At 40.9% G+C, this 23379-nt stretch overlaps 1 protein-coding gene across 4 annotated transcripts in view; it reads left to right on the forward strand.

Moving 5' to 3' along the window:
- Mcf2l2 (MCF.2 cell line derived transforming sequence-like 2) overlaps window positions 1-23379 on the forward strand; it is a 279778-nt gene that overhangs the window by 139708 nt on the left and 116691 nt on the right. For all 4 annotated transcript variants that reach the window (XM_071615435.1, XM_071615436.1, XM_027942238.3 and 1 more), the window contains 2 exons: window positions 10191-10382; window positions 13339-13530. In XM_071615435.1, coding sequence (XP_071471536.1) covers window positions 10191-10382; window positions 13339-13530 — 384 coding nt within the window. The remainder of the gene's footprint in view (window positions 1-10190; window positions 10383-13338; window positions 13531-23379) is intronic.

The raw sequence follows: 23379 nt of genomic DNA on the forward strand, positions 1-23379 counted from the left end.
CTTCTTGGATTATTCCCTTTGCCAGTATGAAGTGAACTTCTTTGTCTTTTCTGATTATTTTTGGCTTAAATTCTGCTTTGTTGGCTATAAGCATAGCTACTCCTGCTCATTTGTGGGCTCCATATGCTTTTAAAATTCTACCTTTGTTTTATATGTTAGCTGTTCTAATTATAATGTGTCTTCATAAGAAAATCAGAAAGATCCCAATAAAAACCTAGTGATGCACCTCAAGGCCCTTGAAAAAGAACAAACCAATTCCAAAACCAGCAAAAGGAAGGAAATAATTAAGATCAGAGCTGAAATCAATGAAACAGAGAATAAAAAAATACAAAGGAAACAGAGTTGGTTGTTTGATAAGGTAAAGAGATTGATAAACCTTTAGCCAAACTAACCAAAAGAAAATGAGAGAAGACCCTAATTAATAAAATTAGAGTTGAAAAAGGTAAAATTACCACAGACATCACAGAAATCTAGAGAATTATTAGGGACTATTTTGAAAAGATATACTCCAATTAATTGGTAAACCTGAAAGAAATGGATATATTTCTAGACACATATGACCTGCCAAAATTAAATCAAGAGGTCACAGAAAACTTAAACAGATCAGTAAGTAATAATAGACAGAAGCAGTCATAAAAAAAGCCTTCCAAGAAAGAAAAGCCCAGGATGAGATAGCTTCTCAGGTGAGTTCTACCAGACCTTGAAGCAGAACTAATGCCAAATGCTTCTCAAATTATTCCATGAAATAAATTGAAACACTTTCAATTTTGTTCTCTGAAGCCAGTATCACACTGATACCAAAACCAGAAAGGACACATCAAGGGGAAAAAATTTACATACCAATATCCCTGATGAATTTATATACAGAAATCCTTAATAAAATATTAGCAAATAATATTCAACAACATATTTAAAAGATTATATATATTATAATCAATTTGTTTTTATTTCAGGATTGCAAGGATGGTTTAACTTATGCAAATCAGTAAATGTCATTCATCACACAGTCATCTCAATAGATGCAGAAAAAGTCTTTGACAAAATTCAACACCCATCCATGACATAAACACTAGAGAAACGTGGGTTAAGATGTAACTTACCTCAATATCATAAAGGGTATAATACAACAAACCCAAAGCCAATATCACTATGAATGGGGAAAAACCAAAAGCATCCTTGAAAATCCAGAACAAGACAAGGATGTCCATTCTCACTACTCCTATTCAATATAGTACTAGAAATTCTAGCCAGGGCAATTAGGCAAGAAAATGAAAGGAGGATGTCAAATTGTCACTGTTTGCAGATGATATGATACTATACTTACGAGATCCAAGAAGCTTCACCAGAAGACTGCTAGAGCGAATAAACAAATTCAACAAAAGTAGCAGTTTACACAACCAACATACAAAAATCAATAGCTTTCCTCTATGCCAATAATGAATCTTTTGGGAAAGAAATCAAGAAAATAATTCTATTCATAATAGCCTCAAAAAAGAAAAACAAAAACTAGGAATAAATCTAAGGAGGAGATGAAAGACCTCTACAATGAAAACTTCAGAATACTAGAGGAAGAAATTAAAGAAGACATGACACAAGAAGATGGCATGACCTCCCATGGGCATAGATAGGTAGAATTAATATTGTTTCAATTGCCTTATTACTGAAAGTAATATACAGATTCAATGCAAACCCTGTCAAAATATCAATGGTATTCTTCACAGGACTAGAAAAAAAACAGTCCTATAATTCATTTGGAAGAATGAAAAAACCCAGAATAGCTAAAGTAGTTCTAAGCCAAAAAAAGAAATGCTGGAGGTATTCCAAAATCTGACTTCAAACTAAATTACAGAGCTATATTAACAAAAACATCACGGTACTGACATAAAAACAGACATATAGAGCAAAGGAACAAAATAGAGACACGGAGACAAACTGTTTTACTAAACTTTTGCATTGCTGTCCCCAAATTATCTAATGCAAACAACTTAGAGGAGGAAAGTTTATTTGGGGCTTATGAGGTCTCAGTTCATATATGTCTGACTCCATTGCTCTGGGTTCAAGATAAAGCAGCACATCATAGGAGAAAGGTCCAGAGGAGGAAAGCCACTCAGCTCAAAGCAGGTTCAGGAAGCAGAAATAGAGAGAGTGGGGAAGGAGCCATAGGGAAGATGTATACTTCCAGGGCATGCCCCCAGTGACTCCCCTCCACTTGCCTACAGTTACCTCACAGTTAGTCCATTCGAACTAGGATGCATTGATAGGTTACAGTTCTCACAATCTGATCAGTTCACTTCTGAATATACCTGTACTAAGAAGTGCTTTTGGAAGACACCTCATTTCTAAACCATAACACAGACTCACACAGATCCCAGTCATCTAATCCTTGACAAAGGTGCCAAAAACATAAAAAGACAGCCTTTTTAAAAAATGGTGTGGGGAGTGGGGAGACTAGTTATCCATATGCAAAAGAGTGAGACTGAATTCTTATCTCTTACCCTGCACAAAAGTCAACTCAAAATGGATCAAAGATCTAGGAGTCAAACCAGAAATTATGAAATTCCTAGAAGAAAATATAGGATCTACACTCCAATAAATAGGCACAGGTAACAACTTTCTCAATAGGACTTCTAACACTTAGAAACAACACCAAAGCTTAGGAAACAACACCAAAATTAATAAGTGGGATGGCATAAAATTAAAAAGCTTCTGCACAGCAAAGGAATGTACAGAGAGAATCTACAGAATGGGAAAAAAATCTTTGCTAAGTACTTTCCTACACAGGATTAATATTCAGAATATATAAAGAACTCAAAAAAATCAACAACAAAACAAATAGCCCAATCAATTAATGGGCAAATGAATTGAACAGACACTTCTCAAAAGAAGAAATACAAATTGGCAACAAATATATGAAAAAAGTTCAACATTTTTAGCAATTAGGGAAATGCAAATTAAAACTACATTAAGATTTCATCTCACTCCATTTACAATGGCAGCCATCAAAAATACAAACAATAATAAATGCTGGTGAGGATGTAGGGGAAAGGAACCCTTTTACACTATTGATGGGATTGTAAATTAGTACAATCACTATGAAAATCAGTATAGAGGAATACTAGGAATGGAATCACCGTATGACCCAGCTATACCACTCCTCAGTATCTACCCTAAAGAATTAAAGTCATCATACTATAGCTATATATGCATACCACATTTGTAGCAGCACAACTTACTATGGAACCAGCAACCAGTGAATGACTGGATAAAAGAAAATGTGATATACATACACAAACGAATTTTATTCAGCTGTAAAGAAGAAAATTAATGGAACTTAGGAATATTATGTTAAGTGAAATAAGCCAAACTCAGAAAGTCAAGAGTTTTACATTTTTCTCTCATATGTGGAACTAGACAGGAACAAGAAAAAGAACAGTGGTGAGGGTGGTGAGATCTCATGGAAAATCAAAGAAAGACCACTAGAATAAAGGAATGAAGGGAGGGAAAAGGGAAATGCTGTGGCATTATGGTATATATCAATTGTTACATTGTCTTATTGTGTGCATGTATAAATATTTCACAATAAATTCCACCATTATGTATAATTCCAGTGCACTCACAAAAAAATTACAGGTTCAGACACTCACCCCAGAAGCAAAATGGAAAAAGTAATGGTGAAAGGCAGGAAAGGAATTTACTCAATACAGTTATATTGGGAAGACAAGAGGGATCAAGCATCCTCAGCTCTGTTTTCACGGGAACTGACATGAGCTCCCAGATAATATAGCAAAATGGGGCTATAAGTATGCATAGCCAAGCAGCCTTGGTCAAACTGTGGTCTGGTTGGTCGTTTTCTCAGGGACAGCCAGGCAGAGCCTTGTTAATATCTATGGGAAAGTTGTTGTGATGGGGAGGGGCGGTGGGGAGCAGGAGCTACAACTCACCCCAAGGTGTTTATCCATCACACTTGTTTCTGGAGTCCAAGGTGACTGTGGGAGGGAATGACTCAGATCAAAAGAGACATGCAAAATTGAGGTAGAGATGCCAAACTTGTAAGCTGCTTTTAGTTACCTGCTGGGCATTTGCAGGCATCTGCAGCTTCAGTGCATAGTCAATGCTTTTAGCAAAAATAGTCTTTAACTCTCCATTACAGTTTTTGGCCAGAATTCACCAACATCTGGTTGGGATTCATCCTCTTCTCAGCACCAAAGGGTCAACTTCCCTGTCAGCACAGCCAAAAACTGGTTCTGGGTTGTTACCAATATCCTCATGGGGTAACCTCTGAACCAACTCACTAACCAGACTCACGTCGCATGCAAATTAAGACTACTGTTTATCCTCTTCTAGTTTGAGGGTTTAGCAATCATTGAATACTTCTTCCTGATTCTGAAAAATAATGATCACAAGGACTACATTCTATAAAAGCAGAATTTACTAAAGAGCTTTGGCTTTGGGGATGGGCCAGTAGGGAATAAACAGGACAAGGTGGGTGGAACTAGCATGATTTCAGCCTTGACCTCGCCCCGAAGGCTGTCCTCTCCCTACACAGCTACTATGTCCACGAAGGGATCCAGGCCATTAACTTCCTAAAGATGTCATCTAGCTTGACGGTTAAGGCTCTTTTGGCTAAGTGTGAAATTTTTAAACATATGGGGAAGCAGATAGAATCATAAAATGGACTCCCATGTGGTCGTCATTCCATATTGTACCATTAACTTTCTGCCTTTCTTGTTTCATCTGTCCCACCTCCCCATCCCTGTGGGATTCCCTGACAGGGTGGCATCACCCTCTTTCTGACAATTTCCTTCCATGGTAGACAATGCCATTTTTCCTCTGTCTTAGTAGTTGAGTCCTGAGGGGAAAAGCAGCTATTATTACCATAAAGATTTCTGATTTACATGTTACAATTTAGCTATCTGGTCTTAGGGAATTTTCAGCATCTGAAAAATGCCAGATAGGCTTGTGGTCAGAAAAACAGATTTTAGCCCTTTATCATCATTTCTTTTTCACCTTGGAAGTTTTGTTTATTATTTATCTTGAGCGGGAGCTGTATAAACTGAACAATAAGTGGCGATTTGGAGGTTTTATTGTAAAGTTCCCGGTGGGCACCACAAAGATGTGATAATCATAGCTGTGCAGTCCTCATTCTCGCATGCCTGGCAAGCACAGGTGAACCAGAAGGTGACAGGAACATGGGTGGGAGAGTCCATCAAAGCTGGATTCAAATCTAGGCCCTAACAACTGCCAGCTGTGACCCTAGCCAAACTACTTAGCCTTTCTGAACACAGTATCCTTGTTTATAAAACAAGTAATAATTTGTACCTTGCAGAATCTGTGAAGACTAAATGAGTTAGATGTATGGTTAAGAATCTACTGAGTGCCTGGAATGTAATAGGTGGTCAGTACTCCGAGGTTATTTTTATCATCCATTCATTTCTATAATAGTGATCTTCTAGCCATCCAGAGGCTAAATCAGGGTAGATCCTTAGTTATCTCTATGGACTTTCCCTGAAGATCCTATTGGACCTGTTATTCACATCTCTTGTCTACCACATCATGGTTTTTTGTTGTTGTTGTTTTTTGTGGTGTTGGTGGTGGTTGTGGTTCTGAGGATTGAACCCAGGAGTTTGTGCATGCGATCCAAGCACTCCACCAACTGAGCCATATCCCCATCCCTCACCTCGGGTATCTTAAGAACAGGACTGAAGGGTAAGACACTGCATGCCAAGTGAAGGTCAGGCTGTGAGTGCTCTAAGGTCCTTAGGAAGTATCTTGTTTGAATTTTCCTGAACCCAGAAAACTTAAAAAAAAAAATGTCAACAGAGACTTCTCTGCCAAGTTTTCATATTTCTATATTTAACCAAAGTCCGACAAGTTTGAGCAACCAGATGAGGTCTCTAAGCCTAGGCAGAACAAGTGTGGCCATTTTTCTCTGTTGGTCAGAGCCAGATTCTGGAGCCAGGCTGCCTGAATTGGAAGCCTGGCCCTTCTCTTTCCTACCTGGGTCAACTTCAGTTTTTCCACTTCTCTTTTGTAAAACAGTACCTATACTGAAAGTTTTGTTGGAAAGAGTCAAATAATCATTGTAAAACATTCATATGTGCTCAGTAAACAATAGCTGTTGTTATTATCACAGAGTAGCAGGAAGATTCTATGATACAGAGCATTCCCTAGGTTCAGTCTGTAGGGACTAAGCATTGAGTACTGCAGGGACTAAACAGTCCTAATAAAGGTCTCTCATTCACTTTTGATTCATCCTGCAAATATTTATTGATCTACTAGGCCAAGCAGCACTGTTCTAAATTCTGAGCTGTGAACAAAAAGGTCAAAACTCACTGCCCAGGGAATTAGCATTCTAATCTCCTCCCAGGGCTGGAGACCATTGCATCTGGGCCTTTGCTCAAAACAAGAAAACTGAATATTTGTCTCTGAGTTCTTTAAACTAGTCACAGCTTGATTTGTGTCACTTTATTCCCATATCATCACTCCTTTTTGTTTTGCACAACAGTCATTTAAGCACCTTTTATGTCCCATGTCCTATTTTAAGTTGCATAAGAGCTGGCACAGTGCAGTCAATAGTTAAGTGATCTCAATACAGTGAAAGATAAGCTCTGGTCAAGAGAAGCATAGGGTTTTGGGGAAACACAGAGAAAGGACATAAAATAGAGGAATCAGAGAAATTTCCTGGAAAGGTGATATAGATAGAGCTATCTCCAAAGAGATATAGGAGCAGTAAGGAGTCAGGAAGAGTGTGAGGAGGAAAGGATGGGGTTTTTGAGGCCCAGAGAACAGATGGAGAAACCACAGAAGCCTGGAGCTACCTGAATATTGGGAGAAGGGCAAATGGGTCATAATTACAGCTACAGCAGAGAACAAAGCTGAGGGATGTAGAGCAGAGTTGGTAAGAGGCACACCAAGCTATTAGCTAGATCATGAAAAGCATGTGCATTCTCTAGAGTTCGAACTTGCTCCTGAAGATCTTGAGGAACCTGTAAAGACTTGAAGCTTGGGAATGACATAGACATGCTAAGGCATTGTGTTGGTATTGCTGCTCTGCCAGTCTGGATGATTTAAAGAAAAATGTATTAGTATTCTCCAGAGCAACATAACCAATAGAATATATGTAATTATAAGAGATTTTATCAGATTGGTGTGTTAGTCTGCTTTTTGTCATTGTGATCAAAATGGCTGCCAAGGCAACTTAGAGGAGAGAAAGTTTACTTTGGTCTCAGGGTTCCAGAGGTTGACCAATTTCATTGTTCTGGCCTGAGAAGCATAACATGGTAGAAAGGGGTGGCAGAAGAAGACTACCCAGTTCATGGCAATTGAGAAGCAGAGACAGAGAAAGGAGCCAGGGACAGATATAGTTCAAGGCCATGCCCCCAGTGACCTACTTCCTCCAGCTATGCCCTACCTGACTACAGTTACCACCCAGTCCATTCAAATAATTAATCCATCAAGGGGATTAATCTGCTGATGAGGTTACAGACCTCATGATTTAATCATTGCCTGAAAGTCCCACCTCTGAATCTTGCTGTTTGGAGGACCATGCTCTCAGAACATGAGCTTTTCAGGGAACATTAAAGATCCAAATCATAACAATTGGCTTACATGATCAGAGACTGAATAGTCATATAATAACTGTCTGCATGCTAGTTGTTAATATAGCTGCTCAGTTCAAGAAGTTGGAAGCCTCAGAACAAGAGAGAGAAGCCAGTGATGCAGTCCTGGTCCAAGGCTCAAAACCTCAGAGTCCCCTAAGGCCTCTGACATCTGAGTCTGATGTCCATGGGAGTTAGCAGCAACAAAAACACACCTGCTCAAGAAGGGTCGATTGTGCCTGCGTGTGCAAGTTTCCTCCTTCTTCCACTTTTTCATGCCATCCACTTTTTCCTAGCCTATTGGATAATGCCACCCATGTATAGAGCAGGTTTTCCCCACTTAGTTCACTGAACCACACACCAGTCTTCTCTGGAAACACCCACAAAGACACACAAAAGCCTGTTTTGCCAGTTTTCTGGGCATCCCTCAATCCAGTCAACCAAAATGAAGGAAATCTAGGTGACCAGCTGTCCCTGTGAGAAAGCATAAAGACCTGAACAGACAGTAGTAACAAGGAGGTAGTGGAGGCAGGATCAGAAAAAGTGTTCAGAAGTATGTGGGCACTGCAAGGCTTGGAGAATATGTAAGGGTGGGAGGACAGAGGCTTTGAAACTCTCAAAATCATAAACTAGTGCAAGTTAAGAGGGGCAAGTGACCTCACCTGGAGTTAAAATGATTCTTTGTATTACCATAAAAAAACAAAATGAGGGCCAATGTGGTTAGCCCTGATGCTCAACGTGGTCAGCAAGAGTGCTTTGGGGCTCTGCTCCTGAAGACCTTTGTAAATGTGGCAGTCGTCTGTGGACTCAAAGGTCAATGCCGATTCTCACAATCCCTCCAAGTAGACCCCTGCATCGGCTGGCTCATGCATTAATTTTGTTGATCAGATATTTATTGGATGCCTACTAAGTGTTCTCACACTACTTACATTTTGGTGGTAGTGAGCAAGGAAGGGAATAATCATTACAGAAAACAAAGAAGATAGCTTTCAGATAAATGAAGTTAGAGAGAGGGCCAAGTGATGGTTGGGTGATATGAGCAGATAACTCAGAGCTTAGACCTAAATGACCCAGGGAAGAACATTCCAGAAGAAGGCCATGGAGCAGGAGCTAGATTGGTGCCCTACCTTGTTAAGCCCCATCTCTTGCCTGAATTTCTTCAGTAGCCCCCTAACTGGTCTCCCTTCTATCCCTTTTGATCTGCCATCTTGAGAGTACAGCTAGAGTAATCATTTATAAAATATAAGTGACATCTCCCTCTTCAGAGGCTCCCCATGTCATAATGAGTAAAAGCCAAAGTGTTTACAATGGCAGCAAGGCCCTCCCCAGTCCTACCCTCTCTTCCCTCTCTGATCACCTCTTCCACTCCTTTTCTACCTGTTCCCTCTGCTCCAACCACACCCATCTCCTTCCTGCTTCTCTAACCTGCCAAATACATCCCTGTCTCAAGACCAAAGACTGTGTGGCTTGTCCCTTACTCAGGTCCTAGCTTGTATGTCAAGGGTTCCAAAAATTGCATGATACAAAGATTGTAAGGAGGACTAATAGGACTCACCATATAGTTATATTCAGAATTACAACCTATTAGAGTAAAAAGATACTCAGCCAAATCAGGAAGAGGAAAAAGTACATGGGGTGAAGTCCAGAGAAGACCAGGGGCAAACTTCTGAGGCTTTTCCCCATTGTTATACAGGACACACTTCATTCCCCCATCAATGAGTTGTCACAACACATGAAATGTCTATCAGAGATGCTCAGTGGAGGCTCATTGGCTCATTGCCCAGAGTTTTTACTGGGAACTGGTCACATACATAGCCTGGCAGGTACTGAAGTTCCAGACTCCCAGAAAGAAAACAAGTATTCAGCATAAACCATATTGTTTGCACAAACCATTTAGGAATACTGATATGGATTTTTCTTCTTCTTTTTTTTTTTTTTTTTTTTGTAGTGCTGGGCATGAAACCCCGACCACATGCATGCTAGGCACATACTCTACCACTGAGCTACAGCCCCCAGTGAGTCATTCTTGTCAGGGATAAGACTGACTGATAGGAACACACACACACACACACACACACACACAAGGAGGAAATGCAATTGCTGAGCAGATGGGTAAGGGCAGACAGAAACCTCAGGAAGGGGTTTAGACAGGCATGTTTGTAAGTGCCATGACTTCCATAGAGGTACTAGTTTCAGTTTCAGTTCACTACCACTCTCCTCAGGGCCAAGCATCTATCTTCCTTTCCCTTTTAGTTAAAAGTCTCTTAGTATATGTGCAATAACATGCAATGCTTTTCTGCCCTAGAGTTTGTCATAGTAATATTCATTTAATTATAAGTATTTAGGTACTATCTCAATTCTCCATTAAGCTGAAAATTCCTGTCTTGTTAACACTGTAGCCTCAGTGTGCCACTCAGAACTCTACAAATGTTTGAATGAGTGACAACTTTCTCCTGAGAAAGCCCTGAATCAGCTGCACCTGCATAGCTTCCTCCAAGTTCAGAGCACACAGTGTCAGGCACTTACCAGCCTCACGATGCTCTGGCTCTGGCACCAAGCCTCTGATGCTCAGCTGTGGGTATTGTTTTGCAGGAGTCCCTGGAGAAGGCCCAGCTGCTTGCACTGGCTGGAGACCAGCTCATCCAAGACCACCATTACTCAGTGGACTCCATTAGGCCCCAGTGTGTGGAGCTCAGGCACCTCTGTGATGACTTCATCAATGAAAACAAGAAAAAACATGACACTTTGGGAAAGTCCTTGGAGTTGCATAGAGAGCTGGACAAGGTGAGCAAAACAAAGCTGTGAAAGTGTCTGCAGGATTTTCTGTCAAGCAGTTACCAGGGATTGAACTCAAGGGCACTTAACCACTGAGCCACATCCCCAGCCCTAGTTTGTATTTAATTTAGAGACAGGGTCTCACTGAGTTGCTTAGTGCCTCACTTTTGCTGAGGCTGGCTTTGAACTCGTGATCCTCCTGTCTCAGCCTCCCAAGCAGCTGGGTTTGCAGGCATGCACCACGATGCCCAACTATAAAGTGGTTTTAATCATACTTGTCCTCCCCGCCTCACATGATCACTGAGAGTATCCAGAATTTTATGTGAAAAAGTGCTCAAGAGCCATTAAAAACTGCAGACTCTAGGTCATAGAGGTATAGGATATATAAAGTGTCCTAGCCATCTCTCCACACCATTAAAATTAACTAAAGTCCATGGAAGCAGATTTTGAAGAGTATGTTTTATCATGGCCTTCTGGGGACATTTCTTGATTTCCTTGCAGTTGTACAAAGAATCAAGCACCATATTTTCAAAGTGTCCTCCTCATGCAGAGGCCAAGGATTGTGAATGCTTTTGGAGAAGCTTCAGTAATAAGGACCATTATACCCCCTTACCATTTACTGAGCACCTACTTTGTTCCTATAGAGCATAATTATGTCATATATTTAATCCCTAAGACAGCCAGTGAGAAACATATTAATGGCTTCTTTGTCCAAAGGCAAAAAGTAACAGCACAATGAATCAATGGATCTCAAAACTTGGTACCCAAGAATCACCTAATGAGCTGGTTATAATTGCAGAGTCCCTGATGGGTTACCTCAAAGGCTCAGATTCAGCAGGTGAGGAATAAAGCCCAGGGATTAGTCATTTAGTCAAGTGCCAAGTGATTTTGGTGCTAATGGTTCACATGGTACCAGGGACAACTCTGAAGAGCCCTGGGATGAATGACTGCTAAGATCACCCATGTCATAAATAAGGGGAAGCCAAATTTGAAGCCAGGACTGCCAGATTCCAAACCCTGGCTTCTTAAGCGAGCCAGCAAGGCTGTGTGTGCAGGTCCTCATAGGCGAGGATGTGCGGACACTGGTGTCCTTCAGAGACGACCTCTAGGGTAAGTTCCTAGTCAGCACTAACACTGACTTCTGGAGCCTTCCCTGTCAGCTGTTCCCTGGCCGCCTGTGGCCAGTGGCTATGAGTCAGCACACTGCATTCTAGCAGCTGCTTCTGTCCCATGGCTCGGGGCATCCACTCAGCCTGTTTACATCATCCCATTGCCAAAGGGATTTTAATGTCAATGAAATACAGTTGTTCCAGAAACAAGTGGCTCAGAAGGGGCTGGTGCGCAGCCTGTCCTGTGTGCTGAGCCCGCTGCAGGATCAGCTGCTCTTTTCCAACCTCCATTGTGACTTTGCAGATTCCAGTTTAACATTTTCTGCAGATCTAGGCATGATGTATAAAGAAAAAGTTTTCACAGTTTCACAACGTCATGTTATTTTGAAAATCCAAAAATGGGGGATGGAGGAAGGGAAATGTTCATCATGATGCACAAACACCCCCTCCCATCCTCACACATTGGGAATTATTCATTTTAAAATGTCTTTTATTTGTCATTTTTTTTGTCATTGTCAGGCTCCAGAAGTCAGTGTAAATAATTTAGAAAAATAATAAAGATACACATTTAAGTTGCCTATGATTTTCCCACTTAGAAATAACCATTTGGAGTGGTTTTTTGTTTGCTTGCTTGTTTTGAACCTAGGGGCCCTTAGCCACTGAACCACATCACTAATCCTTTTTTATTATTTTATTTAGAGACAGGATCTCACTAAGTTGCATAGGGCCTTTCTAAATTGCTGAGGCTGGCTTTGAACTTGCGATCCTCTTACCTCAGCCTCCTGAGCCACTGGGATTACAGGTGTGCACCATCATGCTTGGAGTATTCCTTTTTGATCATTTTTCTTGTTGTAGCAATTTACCTTGCTCTTCAGTTCATATGATAAATGTAAAAACAGATGTTTTGCCCTAGAAGCTTTTTTTTTTTTCACATATTCAGGCCCCCTGTCTTTCTATCCAGATATCTCAGTGGAGTTCGAAAGAACAAATAAAAAATTGAATTGTTAGCTAGGTGTGACGGTGCAGGCCTGTAATCCCAGCAATTTGGAGGCTGAGGCTGGAGGATTGTGAGTTTAAGACCAGCCTGGACAATTTAGGGAGACCCTGTCTCAAAAAAAATTTTTTTAAATGATAGAAAGGACTGGGGATGTAGCTCAGTGGTAGAACAACATCCCAGTACCCTCTGTTCTCTCCCAAAGTTGAAATATTAGAATTCATCCCTCATCTGATTTCATCCTGCATCCAAAAAATGTGAGTATTACTGTTAATGGGTTACAAAGATTTGCATTTTGGGATGCTTCTGTAGTAAAGACAAATACCAATAAATGGAATTGTGGATCATTTGGGAATACAAAGAGGAAAGTGGTGCTTTTGTTAAAGGACATTCCCTCCCCAGGAAGCTATCTGTGGGCCAAGTCTAATGCTTTATTAATCACCCCAGGTTCTTATAACTTATTTGGATGCAAGACGGTGACTTGCTGGCAGGTGAGTCTGAAAAGCCATTGACTGCTTTTCTCTTATGGCTGACTTGTGACTTACAAATACTGACCTTTCATCTCCAAGAGATATAGCAACAGTTGTCAGTGGAAACAGGAAGAATGTTTATACGATTCATTTTATTGATTGAATGACTTCTCTGAGAAGTGGACCCTGTGAAATCAGCTTGGGCTTGTCCACCTCATAGTTTTATGAACAGAGGTTTGACGCCTAAGTTTTATGTCAGCCCATGAAAATTTCCTATTGTCCCAGAATATTTGTGGACCCCTCAGGAGCTCAGAACTTCTGCCCCTGGGGTGGTGGTGGCTCTGAGTTGAGGTCAGGTTAACTGCACAGAGCATTGTTTTTCTTTCCAAAAGGTCAGTCAGTGGTGTGAAGCAGGAATCTACCTCTTGGCTTCCCAAGCTGTAGACAAGTGCCAGTCTCGAGAGGGGGTCGACATTGCCTTGAATGACATTGAAGCATTCCTGGGCACTGCCAAGGAGTACCGGTTGCTCAACCCCAAGGAGTTTTACAACAAGTTTGAGTTGATACTCACTGTTGACATAAAGGTAATGTTTCTGAGTTATTTTGATCCTTTGGTTTAGAAAGGAATGAGGGAAGAGGAATTTTTGTCTGTTGCCTATAAAGTTCTTGCAAGACCCGGGCGTGCTGGCACATGCCTGTAATCCCATCAGCTTGGGAAGCTGAGGCAGGAGGACCATGAGTTCAAAGTCAGCCTCGGCAACTTAGTGAGGCCCTAAACCCTTAGGTGACCTCTCAGACTCCTGACCTAAATGTCTTGGCAAACACCTTCAAGGTCTGACTCAAGTTTCACCTTTAGTTATTCATTTCTTTTCACATACTTATGAGCATCTTTGTTGTATCCTGCTCCATGCTGAATGCTAGGGACACAGTGATGAGCAGAAATAGACAGGTTTCCACTCTTCATATGGACACTGAACTTACAGTTTAGTGAGACATTAATAAAATATTGACATAAAAATGTTACAAGGTAAGTGCTCTGATAGAGGGATTCAGGGTCCCTATTGGGCATGTGACAGAGGAACTCAACATGGACTGGTGTCAGAGAAGTCTTTTGGGGAGAGTCACTTGAGCCAAGGTCTGGAAAATGAGAAGATGGGGAGTCTCCAGTTGAAAGGAACAAGGCTGTTGGGAACCTGCACAAGTGCAGAACCCAAGGTCAAGGTGAGTCTAGAGAGCAAGGGAAGGACATTTGGCCTGAGGTTAAAGACAGACAGATGGGGTAAGACACTGTGAGCCTTGTTAAAGAGTTTCATCTTTTTTCTGAGAATAGTGGGAAGCCTTGGAAGAACTAAAGCAGGGGAATAACATCACTGGGTTTCCATTTTGAGAAGAGTCCTCTTCTGTGAAGCCATCAGGGTTATATATGACACCTTCCTCAGATCCATAGTACCTTGTGTGTATCTCTGCTTGAGGGGCTCCTCTACCTCTTTTGAGTAATGGGCCCTCTCCAGAATCTGATTCACATATTTTCAGGTCCTGCTCACTCAAAAGTGACTAAAAGTAGTTTGATGTTGGCTTCGTTTGTAAAGATATGGACAGGTTTTAGGGGTACTACAGGGTTGGTGAAGGGCTCTGGAGCTAGCAAGACACAGGAAGCAGTAACCACTCCTAAGTCTGAAGTGTCAGGATATCATAAAGAAGGTTCTGAGGAGTTCCCAGAGAGAAAGACCAGTGGGGTCTGTGGTTTTTGTGATGGAAAGAATTTCAGTATGCATCAATCAGAGGCATAGACAGTGATTAATTTAGGAAAGTAGATAGATACACATTTAAATGAGAATTGGCAGTCTCAAAAGAGAGACAGATACCTTTGGGGATAAAGCAAGGAATACACATTTAAGAGAGAATGTGGGCTATCCCATGAGTGAGAGATATGGTTTGGGAGTTCCTAGCCTTTCTTTTAAAGGAAACCTGGTGAGCTGTAGGTATGGAAGTGTATGTAGGGATGATATCAGTTTGGTGATCTCAAGATGGGTCATGGTGGTCTGGTCAACCTGTATATCCTTAGGCTGATATGGTCTTCATTTTCTGATCAATAGATAGTGCTAGAAAGTCCCCTAAGTTGTAGGTGTCTTAAAATGTCATATCTCTATTTATTTAGGTGGGGTTAGTTAACAGTGTTTTGATACATTTACAGATTTCCCAGGAATTTAGGAGTAACCAGCCTGAAAAAGACTGTTTAGAGAGTGAAAGTACTAGAAAAGTGTGTAGAACTCTAAAATTTTATTTTATTTTCCTTCCTTTATGTCTCCTTTTTACCTATTTTTTTTCCCATCCTACCTCAAGGGGAACTCAGGAAGAGCTACAGCTGTGACTGTGAGAAAGGGCAGCCAGTAGAAATGTGGCCTTCCGTGGAGGGACACAGTCCCTGCCAGAGCAACAGTGCTCTAGTTTGGATCTGGAGTGTTGTCCAAAGGCCCATATGTTAAAGGCTCACTGCTCAGCTTTGCATTTTTGGAAGATTATGGGACCCTTTACCAGGTGGCTCCAAGTAGAAAGTCCTCGATCACTGGGGTTGTGTTGTCTTCTCTCTTTGCTTTCCAGACACCATGAGGTGAGCAACTTACTCTGCCATGTGCTCCCCACCTTGCCACAAGCCAAAAAGAAATGAGGCCAACAAAAAAATGGAAGGAAACCTCTGAAGTTGTGAGACAAAATAATCTTACCTCTTCTTAAATTAATTATCTCAGGCATTTTGTTACAGTAACAGAGAAAATGACCAACACAAATATTTATCTCTGTTCTTCTCTTTGATTTTCTGTTAGTGCTCTCCATTGGCCAAAGCCAACTGAAAAATCCATAAGCTCATCTGGTGAAGTCCAAAGAGGTCAGCTTCTTGGGGTACAGAGCAAAGAAAGGCATTGTTATAGATCAACAGAGAATATACAACATATATGACTTTTATAAGTAATTTTAGGGAATACCCTAAAATCTATCCATGCACTCAGGCCCATATGTTAAGAACCTTTGTTCTTATATGACGCACATTACATTGTATTCTGGCTGTTTATTTTGAATGTCTGTCTCATTTATTACAATGGGAACTCTTTAAGGGCAGGGCCTTTGCCTCATCCATCCTGCCCAATAGTGGTCAGGCAGAGGGGCAGCATGGGCAGAGAGTAGTAGGGGCAGCTTGGCATTCACTTTACCTTCTTGATGTCCTCTCCCTGACCTCACTGAGTTTGTGTCCTCAGATATGATCTCCAGATGGGATGGGACTTTCCCCCAGCACAGGGATCCTCCTACTTCCCTGAACAGGGACAAGGAGAGGCCCATCTGGTGACTGACCTGCTATGCTGCTATTAGCCCCAGGTCAAATTCCTAAGGCAGAACAGTTTCAACCAAGCTCCACCTTTAGTAACCAAAAACACAGGTGCAGCAAATCAACCATGGAGATTTACAGTTGCAGCTGAGTTCTGATCACCTTCAGCAAATCCCTTCCACCACCACATCACCTGCCATAAAGTGAATAAAACCTAATAAACCACTTCTGAGTAATAGGTAGAAACATGAGTGAATGGAAGGATTGAAAAAGAACTACTACTAATAAATCCTGTATGTACAATGGACCAAAATACCCCAAAGCCTGTTGCTATGGTTTGATGGCCCCTCCAAAATTCATGTTGAAGTTTAATAGTAATACATTAAGAGGTGGAGTTATAAAGAGGTCATTGGGGCATGGAGTACTGTCCTCATGAATGGATTAGTGCTGTTGTGGAGGGAGTGGGTTAGTTACTACAGTAGTGAGTCCCTGAGAAAGGCATATGTCCAGCCTCCACCCTTCCTCTCTCGCTCTCACATGCATGCTTTCTCTTCTTACGATGCCCTCTACCATGTTGTGACACAGATTCTAGCACAATGATCTAGGACATCTTTGCCTCCAGAACTGTAAAAATAATGTTACCAGACCCTAGTCCATCTGCTCACCACTTGAAAGCCCAGTACTCAAGAAACGATAAATGCTAGAAAGGAAATAGTATTTATTCATGCACTGGCATCCTGAGAAGATGGGGGCTAGTGTCCCCCCGCCAAAAAAGATCATTTGGGGAACTCAGGCATGTGAAAGGGCTTTTATCTCAGGCATTTTGTTATGGTAAAGAGAAAACAACTAACACAAGTATTCATCTCTGTCCTTCTCTTTGATTCTCTGTTAGTACTTTCCATTGGCCAAAGGGATTTTTAAAAAGATACAGGGGTCAGTGGACAGAAAGACAATATGGTGTGCAGGGTCTTTGTCATCCAGGGTGTATGTCTTTTTCTTTTTCTTTCTTTCCTTTCTGGCCAGAGCATTGCAATTGACCTCAACCTCCTGGGACTAGTTCATATAATTCTGTAGATGAACACTACTTTTCTGAGAGATAGGCCTCACAGCAATGTATATGTCTTGTGTTAGTAGATGCACAGAAATAAAGAATAAGGAGGGGTTGCTGGGGCTGGGGTTGTAGCTCAGTGAGTGGTAGAGCCTAGCATATGTGAGACTCCATCCTCAGCACCACATAAAAATAAATAAATAAAAATAAAGTCATTGTGTCCATCTACAACTAAAGAAAAAAAATTAATTTAAAAGGGGGTGGAGTTTGCCAGGCATAGTGGAGCACACCTATAATCCCAGCAGCTTAGGAGGCTGAGGCAGGAGGATCACATGTTCAAAGCTAGCCTCAGCAACTTAGCGAGACACTTAGCAATTCAGTGAAACTCTGTCACTAATAAAATATTTAAAAAGGGGCTGGGGACATGGCTCAGTGGTTAAGCCCTTCTGGGTTCAATCTCCAATACCAAAAAAGAAAAAAAGAAAGGAATAAAGAGGGGTGCTACCCATTCTGATGTTATCTGATGTTCTGGGTTCTGTAAATCTGAAGAAAGATTGCTAGCAATTGACATCTTAATCATTTAGATGTGACTTTTCTTGAGAATTTAGAATGCCAGAAGGACAACTACACAAAGGGGTAGCCACTATTATAACAAATCTCTCTTTTATATATATATATATATATATATATATATATATATATATATATATATATATATATTAACCCAGTCTTGTGTATTCTGTTAACAGCAGATGAAAACAGACTAAGACATTGCTCTTTTCTTACTTTGGCTTGGATTTAAATATTTTCTGTCATAGAGTGAGTTTTGTCCATTGGGGATCAATGACTTTGTTGTTATTGCTGGTACTCTATACATATAGAAATATCCATAGATATATGTATACACGTGGGTTAGTATAAGAACATGCATTTCCTACTTTGACAGTTGAGAGGGCTTGTAAGGGCCTGTAAGCAATGAGACCACAGTATGATGAGCACATCTAGAACCAAACACTTCTTTATTTTCCTTCCTTTTCTTTCTTTCTTTTATCCCCTACCCCCAACCCCCAGAAATTGAATTGAGGGCCTCACATAGGATGGGCAAACACTCTATCACTAAGCTACATCCCCAACCCTTTTTAAAATTGTATTTTGAGGCAAGGTCTCAATAAGTTGATAAGGCTGGCCTCAAACTTGCATTCCCTTCTTTCTCAGCTTCCTGAGTCATTGGGATTACAGGTGCATACTACCATGGCCAGCTAAGATCTTATTTTCTAATATCATTCTCCAGTAAGAAAAACAAAACAGGGTGCTTTGGAGAAATGGCTGCTTCTAGGACTGGGGTAGGAAGTATTTAAGGAGATCCTGGAGCATCTTATAGTGCTAGAAAGTAAGGAGTACTCCAAAACAAAACAACACACCACAACGAGGGACATGGAGCCAATTGGAAGAGCACTCAGTGGCCAGTGCTGGAACATTTGAGCAACAGAATTACAAAGTAGTACAAGATTACAATCCAAAGTATGAGAGAGGTATCCGTTAATCTATACTGATATAAATACATGATGGAATAAATAAACAGGAAAGAGGAAATTTATCTCCCATGCAGAAGAAATTCAGATTGCTTATGTAGATGCTTTCCTTAAGGAATATCCTCCAAACCCTTGTGTTTTGAAAGCATAGTTCCTAGTGAAGCCCTAATTAAGAGGTGGGGCTTTAGGAAGTGATTGGATCATGAGGGCTCTGATTTCATCGATGGATTAATCCGTTGTTGGATTCATGCTTGAATGGACTGTTAGGAGGTGGTAGAAACTGTTGGGAGGTGAAAACTGTTGGAGGAAGTGGGTCACTGGGGGTGATATATCTTGTCCCTGGCCCCATCCTGCTTTCCAGTCACCATGAGGTAAATAGCTCTGCTTTGCCATGTGCTCCCAGCCATGATGTTCTGCATCATCACAAGCCATGGGGCCACATGGCTATGCACTGAAACTCCTGAAACCATGAGTCAAAATTAATCATTATTACTCCACGTAGACTTTCTCAAGTTTTTCAAGCTTTTCGTCACAGTGATAGAAAGCTAACTATGATAAGGAGGAAGTATAACTCCTCTACTCCTTAAGTAAAGGCTGCACATAGCAACTTATTTCCAAGGAGTATAGAGAGGTGAAATTAATAAAGTAACTCTATTAAGAGTGGAGAAGCCTAACAATTACTACCTTACCCAGGTGATCAAAGTCAACACATCAGTGACAAGTCATATAGATAGTATGTATCTTGACATGATTCGATGGAAATGGCAATTTACCTCTGTGGTTTTCTTCTCCAAATCCCATAACCCCAGTCTAATCATGAGAAAAATACTAGGTAATTCCAGTTGAGGAACATTCTACAAAACCTAACCAACAGCCCTAAAAATAGTAAAGGTCATTGAAAACAAGGAAAATCTGAGAAATTGTGATAGCCAAAAGGAGCCTAAGACAATATGAAAAATAAATTGTATTTTAATATAAATGTTTACACTAAAGAAATAAAAAATAAAGCATCAACTTTATTGAATAGTAATATATTAAAATTGGTTCATTAATTACAAAAAATATAGCATACAATGTAAGATATTAATAAGAGGAAAACTGATGAGGGATATATGGGAATTCTCTGTACTGCTTTGCACTTTTGCCATAGATCTCCTTTAAAAAAGAAAAATTGACCAGACAGTTGTGCACACCTGTGGTCCTAGCAACTCATGAGACTGAAGCAGGAGGATCACTGGAGGATCACCTGAGCCCAGGAGTTCAAGGCCAGTCTAGGCAACATAGGGAGTCCCCAGTCTCAAAAAAAAAATAATAATAGAATTTTTTTTTAATGACACTCTATGACTAAAGTTGAATCTGTTACTCTGAAGACATGGTGACTGTTAACCTCCTCAGAAATTAAGCTGTTGTTCTTTTAGTAGCAGCCATATCACTGCGGGAGGCTCTTACAGTGCTTTCTCTTTAAGTACCACTGTCCTCCCCTCTTAGTACTGCTGCTCGGATTTTGCAACCTTATTCACTTTCACCACCTAATCCACAGAGGGAAAACAATCTCAGTTGCAAACAGCAAATTTTGATCCTTTAATTTTCACTGGGTGCCTGGTTTGAGCCAAGTAAACTGTGCTGTCTTCTGGGAAGATAACAATGGAAGTCGTGACCCTTGTGATGAAGGTGCTAACTGTTTAGTGGGGGACAAATGTCTTCCCAATCCATGCTACTCAGTCTGAAAGTATGTAAGATGAAGGAGACAGGGGGACACCCAGGGGAGGCAATGTCACTTCGACCTGGGGAGGCCAGGGTATTCCACAGAGGAGAAGATGCCTAAATCAAGGCTTAAAGATTTAGTAGGAATTTTTCAGAGAAACAAAGAAGAGGCAGGAACCTCAGCAAAAGGAACAGAGGTGCAAAGGCAGCCAGGCTGGAGCCAGAGCACTGGGGGAACTTCCATATCTGGGGAATGTGGAGATGGATCAGGGGTGAGTGGTCCAGGCAGGAGGTGAGGCTGGAGGGAAATCAGGTGGAGTCATGATGAGCCTCCTGCTCCAGGACAAGGAGTCAGGACTTTCTCCTGATGCACAGTGTAGCCCATGAAATGTTTTTGAATGGGGAAGTGATGTGATGTTGACTTTAGCCATTTCCCTTGGCACCAGTCTGGGGAGGGTCTGTCCATAGATCATGTGGGGAGTAGGAAGCACCAGCCAGCCGCTAGGGTGCCTAAGACAAGATGGCCTTGCAACAGGCTGGTGTCAGACAGTGACTCCCACACAGCAGTTCATTTTGGACCAAACATGTCCAATGTTTGGTCCAAAATGAAAATTGCTGCTGCTCTCGCCAACTTCAGTGCCTTTTGTAAATCATTTTTAATTTTCCTGAATTAACTTTTTGAGACTACACAATAATATTAAGTAGGTATCACTTTTCATATGTAAAATTTCCAAATTGAACTGTGTAAAAAATGTTTATTTCATTGATACACGTTAGTTGGGAATATTGGAATTAATATTTAGGTCTTAAATTCAGGTTTGTTACATAGGGGGTTTTCATTTGTTGTTGCATGGACAAGCTCTGGATACAAAACAGAAACAGCACAGTCTAAATATTGGCATTTTAAATTTTTTTTAAGTTGTCAATGGACTGCAGCAGTCTGGCTGGGCACAAAATCACGAGCCACCACACAGCTTGTAGATTCAAACAGCAACTCTTTATTCCCGAACTCACACCAGCCGTCTACAATCACGTTCTGGGGAAATCCACGTTCTCTGCCCAAATCCACCCCCACTGGGCTTCTGTCTCCCAAAAAATACTGTCTGAATCCCGTGAGAACTCAAGGGGAACTCAGGCAGCAGGATACGCCCTATTCCCAGCAGGAATAACCTTAAACCTGGAACCACCCTAAACCCGGATAATCCTAAACTGGGAACGCCCTAAACCTGGATTATCCTAAACCGGGAACACCCTAAACCCGGATCCGCCCTGGTCCTTGAGCAAGGTCACCTTAGATGCAATGTCACTGCAAAATGTCCTATTTCCACGAGTCCTTCCACTAAGCAACATGGGGTACACTGGCAAGGAAATTGTCATACCTACTTGGCTAATGGCTCCCAGCAATGGACCTTTATTTTATTCATTTATATGTGGTGTTGAGAATCAAACTCAGTGTCTCACACATGCTAGGCAAGTGTCCTACCATTGAGCTACAACCCCAGCCTTAAACGGTGGCATTTTTAAAAGATCTTTGTTCTGAAAAAAAATCAACACATGGATGTTACACTCACAGTGATGATCTATTTTCTCTAAAGTCTTAGTTTATTATTCTATTTATTGTTGTAAATATGCAAATTGAAATTAAAATAGTTTTTGCTTTAAACAATAAGAAAATGGGGAATTGACATCAAATACACAGTTTAGAAAGACAATTTCAATTGCAGTATGGGGATGGATTTGCAAGTGAAAAGAGGAAAGAGGACAGGGGAAAGTGCAGTTGCCCAAACTTCCCTCTTACCTGAGTATTCTGACAGTTAAACCATTTCCAGAGTTTACACTGAGGTCTTGATGATGAGATGTTTTCAAAGGTTCCCCCCAACACACACATACTCTGATGCTGGGCTTCATACATGCTGGGCAAATGCTCTACCACTGAGCTACATCCCCAGCCTCTCACTGGAGTGTTAAGGAAGAAATGCAAGAGAACAAAGGTGACCCAAGTCCTGTCCAATCCAAGTGTTGAGTCATTGGGCTCTGGCTTGTGGGGGTGACCTCATGCCTTATATCCACCTACATCACTCATTTGACAATTGTTCAGTCAGTCTGATTTCCTGATCTTTGTGTAGCAGTTACACCCATGTCTCAATTTCTTCAAGATCATCAATGACAGGATGGTAGTTGCTGATCACCAAGTTTTATTACCATCCCTGAAATTTGGTTTGGGAGGAGAGTTAGACTTAGTTATATTATTATAACTTCTAGTCTATTGTACAAGTGAGCTTTTGGACACCAGAGAGTATATTCTCCAAAGAGACCCTTTGAACACAAGACCCTGAGCTTAGTCTAGACTAGGTGTTAGCAAACTGCAGCCTTGTGTGCCAAAGCTTGCCACCTGTTTTTGTAATTAAAGTTTCATTGGAACACAGTCAAACTGCTCACTTACATATTATTATGGCTGCTTTTATACTATAACAGTAGAGCTCAGTAATTGCAACAGAGACACCATGGTGTGCAAAGCCTAAGATATTTAATATTTGGTCCCTGACAGAATAAGTTTAATGAGCCTTGATCTAGACCATGCTGCTCAATAGAAATGTAATGCAAACTACAAATGTAATTTTATATTTTTCTAATATCCACATTTGCAAAAGCAAAAAGTAACGGGCAAAATCAATTTGAATCATGTTTTATTTAACCAATATCCAAAATATTGCTTCAATGTACAATCAGTATTAAAAATGATTAATTTTTCTTATTTTATTTTTGTGATGCTGCAAACTAAACCCAGGGACTTGTACATACCAGGCAAGTGTTCCAGCAGCCCTACATT

This window comes from Marmota flaviventris, chromosome 8 (assembly GCF_047511675.1).
Source record: "Marmota flaviventris isolate mMarFla1 chromosome 8, mMarFla1.hap1, whole genome shotgun sequence".
Lineage (NCBI taxonomy): Eukaryota > Metazoa > Chordata > Mammalia > Rodentia > Sciuridae > Marmota > Marmota flaviventris.